Source organism: Chaetomium globosum, genomic scaffold (assembly GCF_000143365.1).
Source record: "Chaetomium globosum CBS 148.51 scaffold_4 genomic scaffold, whole genome shotgun sequence".
Taxonomy (NCBI): domain Eukaryota; kingdom Fungi; phylum Ascomycota; class Sordariomycetes; order Sordariales; family Chaetomiaceae; genus Chaetomium; species Chaetomium globosum.
Genome location: NT_165979.1, coordinates 3,943,418 through 3,952,184, shown reverse-complemented (window position 1 = coordinate 3,952,184; position 8,767 = coordinate 3,943,418). Strand labels below are relative to the sequence as shown.

The window sequence follows — 8,767 nt, the reverse complement described above, 5'->3', positions numbered from 1 at the left end:
AGGTGGACTATCTCTCGCTTTCTGACGTCGACACGATGGAGGAGCTAGAAGTGGTGGATGGCGCGAAGGGAGGCATCCTCAGTGGGGCGATATGGATGCAGCCCCTCGAAGGCATACGCGAAGGTGAAGATCTCGGCTACGGCCAGGGACCACGCGTCCGCCTAATCGACAACATCATCCTCCCCCCACACGACGAGTAGGAGTTTCCATCCGGCAAGTTCGCATGGCTTTTGCATTGTCCGGCGTCTTCGGTTTATTTATTTCAGCGTGTGTTAGCGAGCTCATAAATGTGTTCTCGGGCTGAGGGATTGGCACTGGCGTGCTTCTTTGTACATGCGCGTATGAAATAGAATTTTAGATATGCTTTCGCGAGTCTTTCCCAGATGGACTTACAAGCCAACAGATACAAAGAAGCTCAATACTGGTGAACCTATTGTGCTGCCTAGATGAGTGGTTCTTCCCCGGTTTCCCAACCTCCATGTCTGTGTCCTTGCCCGGAGATGTTAGACGAAAGAACTGGATATGGCATCGAATCCCGTTTCTCCTGGATCCAGTATTGTCCCTATAGGTACCAGATGGTGGCAGTCATGCCGAGCAGAGGTCTCGAAGGTCGTCAAACGGCAAGTCAGCAAGCCGGCCGGCCGTGCCAAACCGATCCATCCGAAGCCGTCGTACCCCTACCCCTGCCCCTGACCTTCGCCCACACAAAGATTTTGCACACGAGGCCCTTGTACGACTCCAGCTGAGCTATCCGATTCGCCCAAGTCCACCCCGCTCGCACAATTCCTCCAAAATAACCGGAAACTTAACCGAGACCTTTCAACAAGGCAATCAAGGTCCGCTGGCTCAATGGCAGAGCGTCTGACTACGATGACTCTCTTCGGAGATCAAGTAGGTACATCAGGAGGTTCCAGGTTCGACCCCTGGGTGGATCGAGAGAATTTTTTACATTTTTCCTTACTTTTGTGTCTTTTTTTTTCTTTCTTTTTTTTTTTTTTATTTATTTATTTCTGGCCATGTATCAGTCATGTGTTAGCCTGAGCTAGCCCGGTCTTCTTCCTTCTCTTGTCATCGAAGGCGGTTCAAGACTGAGGTCGTCACTAGTTCGACCCCTGAGTGATTTATTTTCACTTTCACCCCTGAGCCCCTCTGATTACTTGAGATATTTTCAGTTCACAGCCTGAAGGTTTGAGGCAAAATACAATCTTGGCCCCTCTTTTTGGGAGGCAAGTGTGTTGATTATGTATTATTCTCTAGCGACTGTATTATTCTCATTCATGAGACCAGGATCCATTTTAGGATATGTATTAGTTAGTCGATTGCATGATAGTTGGTTGCCCTTTCGGGTTAGGCCCGCCGGGCGGAATAAATTGTGTGTGTGTGTGTGTGTGTGTGTGTGTGTGTGTATTATTCTTATTGATTGTGAACTGTGTACGGTGGATTTGTGGCGGGTTGTCTCGGTTCCGCCATCACCTTCATTGCGGATTGCGGTTTGCGTCCGGACGTACCGACCCCACACAGGGCCCCTCCGTCAATACAAAACAGATTCCCCAAGCCGTTGGAGATCGGCCTCTTGACCAAACCCCATTTTGACTGAGCCCTCTATTATTACACGCGCTTATATCGAGGCTCTGCAGGTGCTAAAACTAAGACATTGGCTATCCTTGGCTCCTTGGCCACATGGATGCTCAAGTTGTCAACCGCGCTTTTGGCTGGCAGCCCTAGTGAACTGTGGCGAATAAGTGAGAGAACGCGATGCATGGGAATGAAAACCTACCTCTGCCTTGAAGTCGGTATGTTGATGAATATCCCGCTGTCTCGCATTACTGGATGACGCGGACACGGCGATTACTTGGTTCGGAGGGGATCATGGCGCCCCCAATGAAGAAGTTGTTTCCTCCGCCATCCCTCACAGCTTCTTGGAAAAGTGTGCCCTGAACTTCCTCGACGCGCGATCGGCCGACCGGAACTGGAACTGCTCCCCATGGATCTCAAACACCATCGTCGACGTCTGCACCTCTCCCTTCTCCCCCTCCCCCTCCCCCAAACCCGACACCGACACCGGCACCGGCACCTCGAACCGAAACACCGTCCCCTCCTTCGGCACCAACTTGAGCACATCCCTCCTCGTCACCACCTCAAACGCAAACTTCGAATCCTTCACCACAATCCCCCGAATCCCCACCCGACTCACACACCCACTCCGCACCACCTCCACCCCCGCCCCATGAAAATCCGCACTGGCCAACTTCGCCGCCGCGCCCTCCCCGCCCGTGTAGACCTCACTGCCCAAAATCTCGCGCACGTAGCCCAGCCACAGCTGGTGCAGCGGCTCGAAGAGCGCGTAGCGCTGCGCCTCGCGCGGCACGTTGTAGAGGCCGAAGCGGCGGCGCTGCGTCGCGGAGAGCGGTTGGGGCTTGAGCGCCTTCTTGCGCTGCTGTTTTTTCTTCTCTTGGGCGCGTCGGCGGGCGGCGCGCGCGTTGGAGGGGGGTGGGGAGGACGGGGCCAGGAAGAGAGGGCGTTGTTGGATCTTTTCGGTGAAGATGCGCGTTGCGTCGTCGGGGTCGTGCGCACGTGCGAGCAGGATCGCGGCGATGGGTTGGTCTTTGGGGCGTTTGGTGTCCATGGTGGGAGGTTGGGGGGTTGTGGATTGTTGGGAGGATCGTGTTTTGGTGTTGGGTGTTTTCTGTGACTTTTGGTCCATCACCTAAAAGTTTCTAATGGTCCCGCACAGCGCTGCGAGCTTTTGAGCTTGGCTGTTTAGCTGCATTCCTGGCCCCGCGCTAGGCTGTCTTAGGCCTGGCTGTCCCCGGTTCTGGAACCCCACGACCCCTCCATGACCCCAGACCATGCGGCACCCTTGTCGGCATGATGCCCATGTTCCCCTGGAAAGTCCAACCTCGGGAACCAGAGGAAAGCGCCGGCATTTGATCCATCTTCCCAATTTCCAACTTCAGAATGCGCCGGCCACTGACCTTTCTTGTCTTCCAACACCACGATTCGCTTCTACCGAAATAACCGAAATCAACGAAGGGTACGGCATTCAGACCATCAATCGAACGATAAAGGAGAGAAAAGGGGAACACACCACTTAGTCTGCCGTCCAGAACCACAGTCATAAACCGCGCCATGGCTCCAGACGACCGCCATGACTCGGCGCCCGATTTGCGCATATTGGGCGACCGCATCACCCTCCAGCCCAGCGGCTTTGTTGAGCCGGAGCACACTGGAGAGGGCAAGGAAGAAGCCCTCATGAAGAACATGGCGCGCTTCCGCTCTGAGCCATTGCGGTACGCCACCACCCCTGATGGCCCTTTTTTTCCCCTTCCCTAACTGGCCCCCAGCTTCCTCCGCGAGGTCTCCCTCTACGTCTCCGGCACCGGCTGGCGCGCCTACGACAACGTCATTGGCCAGCCCATCTTTTACTCGGGCTTTTCGGAGCATATCAAGACCGAGATGATGTCGGCGACCCTGTTACAGACCAAGATCGCGCAGCTCGCCGACATGCGCGTCGCCGTCGAGGAGAAAGAAGGCTTGCTCAACGGGAGCGACAGTGATCTTGCGGCGAAAAAGGCACGCCGCCGCGCCGCGCTCGTCCAGAACCTGCAGGAGGTGGCTGAGAAGCTGGCGGACAACATGATCTGCAAGTTTGACAGCAAGCCGTTCATCCGGGGCGCGTACTATTTGGTGACGCAATTGCTACTCAGGGCGTATCATCAGGGGATCCATGTGTCGAGCGAGGAGGTGTTGCGGCTGAGGAGTGTCGCCGAGGAGGCGGCGCGGAAGAAGCAGAGCATCATCTTTCTGCCGTGCCATAGGTCGCATGTCGACTACGTCTCTCTGCAGCTGCTCTGCTACAGGCTAGGATTGGCCCTTCCTGTTGTAGTGGCCGGTGATAACCTGAACTTCCCCGTAGTTGGGAGTTTCTTGCAACACGCCGGTAAGTGCTCCGCTGTGTTTGATGCTGCTTAATGCTGATTATACCAAGGTGCCATGTACATCCGCCGGTCCTTTGGCGACGACCAGCTCTACTCAACTCTCGTCCAAACCTACATCGATGTCATGCTCCAAGGTGGCTACAACCTCGAGTGCTTCATTGAGGGCGGCCGGTCACGGACGGGGAAGCTGCTTCCGCCCAAGTTCGGGATCCTCAACTTTGTGCTCGACAGTCTTTTGTCAGGGCGGGTCGAGGACGCCATCATCTGCCCCGTCAGCACCCAATACGACAAGGTGATCGAAACTGAGGGCTACGTTACAGAACTGCTGGGTGTACCAAAGAAGAAGGAGAATCTGGCAGACTTTCTCACGGGGGGGTCTAGTATCCTCTCTCTCCGGCTGGGAAGGGTTGACGTGCGGTTCCACGAGCCGTGGAGCTTGAGGGGGTTTATCGACGAACAGCTTTCGAGGCTGTCCAAGATGCCGTCGGCAATCAACGTCGACTGGAGGGACATGAAGAACCAGATGCTTCGCCAAAAATTGTTGCGGACACTCGGATACAAGGTGTTGGCCGACATCAATGCTGTCTCGGTGGTGATGCCCACAGCGTTGATTGGGACCGTTTTACTGACCCTCCGTGGTCGTGGTGTTGGGCGAAGGGAGCTCATCTTGCGCGTGGAGTGGCTGACGAACAGAGTAAGAGCCAAAGGCGGGAGAGTCGCTCACTTTGGCAATGCACCCCTCTCGGACGTCGTCCAGCGAGGTCTGGACGTACTAGGAAAGGATCTCGTGGGCGTCGTCGAGGGCCTCCCGGAGCCCACATACTACGCCGTGGACCGCTTCCAATTGTCTTTTTACCGCAACATGACCATCCACCTCTTCATCTCGGAAACCCTAGTCGCGACTGCGTTATACACGAAGGTGAAGCAGGGAGGCGGGCCGAGCATCCAGGACATTCCGTACCGTGACTTGTCTGATCAAGTCCTGTTTCTGTCATCCCTCTTCCGCGGCGAGTTCATTTACTCTGGCGAGGGCCTCGCAACCAATCTTGAGAGAACACTCCTCGGTCTCGAAGCCGACAACGTTATCCTCCTTGAGCGGGATGAGGAGGGGAATATCACGAAGGTTGGCCTTTCCGGTGCAGAGCGAGCCGCCGGGCGGGAGAATTTTGATTTCTACTGCTTCCTGATCTGGCCCTTCATCGAGGCAAGCTGGCTGGCGGCTGTCTCGCTAATGGGCCTGGTCCCGCCGGCGGGACAGAAGGATGACATCTGGGTGCAGGTGTCCAAGGCACAGGACAGCGCGCAACTGGTACGTTTGAGTCTCTGAACCACCCCATTCAACTAGCTAACCATATCCCGTTGTGTTCCACAGCTAGGCAAAACCCTCTACCACCAAGGCGACCTGTCCTACTTTGAAGCCGTCAACAAGGAAACTCTCAAAAACTCATACCAACGCTTCGCCGAGGAAGGGATCATCCAGGTGGTCAAGTCGAAAGATACACGCATCCCACCACGGCTGCGCATCGCGCCCGAGTGGCGGCCGGGGCGCGACAAGGAGACGGGCGAGCTGCTGCCGGCGGGTCGACTGTGGGACTTTACGGAGAAGATCGCCTCGAGCCGGCGGGAGGGCAAGAACCGGCGCGACGGTGCCACCGTCAGCTCGCGTGTGCTGCGCCTGACGAATGAGCTCGGGCGGAAGCTCTTTGAGGAGGCTGTTGAGGGGGAGACGGGGAAGGGGAAGGGTAAAGGGAAGGGGAAGGCGGCGGTGCCGGCGAGGTTGAGTAGTGAGGATGAGAGGAGTCTGAGTCGGACGGTGAGGGAGCAGGAGAGGAAGCGAAAGCTGGAGAGGAGGGCGCATTTGTAGGGTTGTTATTGTGGGGCTGGTTGAGAGGGCAGGGGCTGGTGTGGTGTATTTTTTCTCTTGGTGGGAGGAGTTCGATATCGGTTAGGATACCAAAGGCGTGTTGTGTTGCATATTGTAGTCTAATGTATTAGTGTCTGCTATAGAATGCGGGTGGCTGAGAAGTGGACAGAAGGTAGATTCATTAAAATCAACTGCCTGTTTGTTTACTCGGATTAGGCCCTTGGATTTCGATCGTTGCTCTGCCGGGGTATGGAAAAGTGACCATGGTCAAACCAGGCTATATAGATTGCGTTGTTGGCGTCAATTTCCGACAGATCCCACGGCAGACCGTTCCTGGTGCGATGGTGAGGATGTGAACCCCTCGGGGGCAAGACACGGCACCGAGGCTGGCGAATGACCACAGCCTATTTGTTCGATCCAGTTAGGTCGTGCAATCTTTCTTGTATTCTTTACAAGAGAGTTTTATTCTCTGCTCGCCCAACTCCAAAGTTCGAACCATGAAAAAAGAAAAACAGACTAGAAGGAGCTTGAGGTATTCTCGATGACCTAAGCTTCTATACACCCATCCACGACTTAAGGACCATTCCCGCCCCTAAAACACATCCCACAAGCTAACCTTGCCATCCTTGCTCCCCGCAGCCAGCCAATGTCCCTCCCTCGCCAGCCGCTCCCTCTTCTCCCGCACCGTAATATCGACCAGCTTAGGCACGGCCACTACCTCCTTACCCTGTCCACCCTGCTGCTGCTGTGACGACCCCTCACCCTCACCCTCACCCTCACCCTCACCATCACCATCACCATCACCCTCCCCATTCCCCACCCCCCCTTCCCCCTCCCCCCGCGCTCCATCCACAGTAGCAACATCCGCAAACGCAGCCGCATAACACCCCACACCATGCCACTTCAGCACGGCCACCTCGGCAAGCGTCCGCGCCGAGTACACACGCACGCGGGCGTCCCATCCCGCGGTGGCAAAGACGCGGCCGTCGGAACGGATGCGCAAGGATTGCTGGCCGGCGTGGCGCGTGTTGTGGGTTTTGAGGGGGGTCGTGGTTTGGGGTTGGGTTTGTGTGGAGTTGGAGTTGATTGGGGGGGTTGGCGTTGGGGGGGTGTTGGAGGTGGTGGTGGAGAGGGCGGCGGTGAGGAGGGATTTTGGTGGTGGTGGTGGTGGTGGTGGTGGTGGTGTTGTTGTTGTTGGTGGGTTGTTGGGTTTTTCTGCTGGTGGCGGGGGTGGGATGCTGGGGGTGGTGTTAGGTTGGGGCGGTTGGATCGTTGGCGAGGGCGCCGGGAGAGGGTGTTTGGCGATGATGGCGTCGGCGCTGGAGGTGAGGAAGTAGTCCCTGTTGGGGGACACGTCGAGTGAGAGGACCGGCTGGGAGTGGCACTTTGCATGGTACCTCACGGCCCAGTTGCCGTGGTCGCCGAGCTGCGCTACCGTGGCTGCGCCGTTCTCGTAGCCGGCGACGAGTGTCAAGGTCTGTCCCAGGTGAAACAACGAGAGGGCCATGACCATTCCATTCTTCTCGCCCAGCTTTACCGTGTGTTGCCGGGCTTGCGAGGGCAGGTGGAAGATGTCGATCTGGTGTTCTGGTCAGCTATTGTGTCAGGCTAAATGGTTGCGAGAGACTCACGGCTTCAGACGCCAGGGTGTTGGGCACTGTGACTAGGATCTCGGGTGATGCAGCACCCGACCCCGGAGAAACGGGACAATGGGAGAATGAACAAAAGTTCATGGTGTTGACCTCGAGCATGTACAGGATCCATGGCTGGGGCCGCGCCTCGGAGGTCGGGTCCAAGGGCAACTTTTTACTTAGGCCACTCTCTTCCTCTGCCGTGAATTTCCACACTATGAGTTTGTTGTCTCTTCCATGACTGCCGAATTCTCGTCTCAGTATTTATTTGTCCCCGCGCAAGGCTTGACGGGTGCCAGGCACCAAACACCAGCATCTACCTACGTGATCAACCGGTCATTTCCCCAACCAGCGATTCCCAATATGGCGTTGCCATGAGCCTGCCATACCGCTTTCGGACGCATGACAGTGAGATCCCATGCGACAACAAAACCGTCTGCATCGCCAGTCAAGAGCCAGGTCGTTTCCTCGCACGAAGGTTGCAGCGTGCACTTGGGGCCTTGTGCCCGCGCAAGATGGATTTGGGCTGCGCGGGTCGCCCATCAGTGGCCATCTCGTGATGTTAGTGAGGGTTGGCTGCGGAGGCAACTGAGAGTGACTGCTGTTGTGGGGAAGCGAGGTTTGGAAGCGGCCTGGAAGAGTGGATTCTTCAGACACTCAAGCACTCAGCAATTGAAGGCCACGCTAAGCCGAATTTGAACCGTCTAAGAGAAGTTTGCCCGACTCCGATTCCATGAACTCGCCATGAATGACGTCATCCGGAGAGTTTTGAGGGCTCAGAAAACAATGGTTCCCCTTTCTTGACTTTCAATTCTGTACACTGTAAAGTTATCCCATGGATGAAGCATATGGGCATCCAGGGTAATTTTGTAAGGTACGTTGTGGAACCGCCTACCCGTCCGGTGGTGGGTATGGTGGGGCCTTGAATTAGATGCACCGACCACCCCCCAATATTTCGTAGCGGGGGATTCTCTCTCTTGTCTCGTTATCTCTCTATATCTTCCCAGACCCTCCACGTAGCCACGGGTTTTCCTGTGAAACCGTTAGAGAAGCCAAGTAGTTATCCTATTTCCAGTAATGCCTATCTCCTTAGTTTGGGCTCATCTCGGGACACGACGTTCCGCAGCCTCGACGGAACAAGGGCGAGCTGGCGGCGCTGAAGGAGGCGCTGAAAACTCTGAACTCATACAACGACGGATACGTAGGCTGACCGCGTGCACTGTTCAGTCTCCTCTCTGACAAGTTTTCTGGATACGCTTTGCGGAGAAATAGACAAACAGAGATTGGGACGCTTATGAAGACTTCTACACAAGAATAACTGCCAGTGACTGGAG

General features: G+C 55.9%; 4 protein-coding genes and 1 non-coding gene across 5 annotated transcripts in view; 3 read left to right on the top strand and 2 right to left on the bottom strand.

Annotated features, from left to right (window-relative positions):
- Nucleotides 1-835: 835 nt before the first annotated feature.
- CHGG_11315 lies at nt 836-935 on the top strand. Its single transcript has one exon. It is a non-coding gene; the product is annotated as a tRNA-Arg (tRNA).
- Nucleotides 936-1,909: 974 nt separating this feature from the next.
- CHGG_04998 (uncharacterized protein) lies at nt 1,910-2,626 on the bottom strand (the record flags this gene model as incomplete). Its single annotated transcript, XM_001224211.1, has 1 exon — nt 1,910-2,626. One exon carries the CDS (start codon nt 2,624-2,626, stop codon nt 1,910-1,912), a length of 717 nt encoding a protein of 238 aa, XP_001224212.1.
- A 503-nt stretch (nt 2,627-3,129) lies between these two features.
- Nucleotides 3,130-5,802, top strand: CHGG_04997 (uncharacterized protein; the record flags this gene model as incomplete). The annotated part of the gene is made up of 4 exons (XM_001224210.1): nt 3,130-3,290; nt 3,345-3,940; nt 3,989-5,247; nt 5,311-5,802. The coding sequence occupies 4 exons, from the start codon at nt 3,130-3,132 to the stop codon at nt 5,800-5,802; spliced, it is 2,508 nt and encodes an 835-aa protein (XP_001224211.1).
- Nucleotides 5,803-6,394: 592 nt separating this feature from the next.
- Nucleotides 6,395-7,986, bottom strand: CHGG_04996 (uncharacterized protein; the record flags this gene model as incomplete). The annotated part of the gene is made up of 3 exons (XM_001224209.1): nt 6,395-7,381; nt 7,434-7,648; nt 7,908-7,986. 3 exons carry the CDS (start codon nt 7,984-7,986, stop codon nt 6,395-6,397), a joined length of 1,281 nt encoding a protein of 426 aa, XP_001224210.1.
- A 295-nt stretch (nt 7,987-8,281) lies between these two features.
- The window catches only part of CHGG_04995 (uncharacterized protein), a gene marked incomplete at both ends in the record, with an annotated part of 4,988 nt that continues 4,502 nt past the window's right edge, over nt 8,282-8,767 (top strand). Inside the window, one exon of the mRNA XM_001224208.1 lies at nt 8,282-8,307. Coding sequence (XP_001224209.1) covers nt 8,282-8,307 — 26 coding nt within the window. The remainder of the gene's footprint in view (nt 8,308-8,767) is intronic.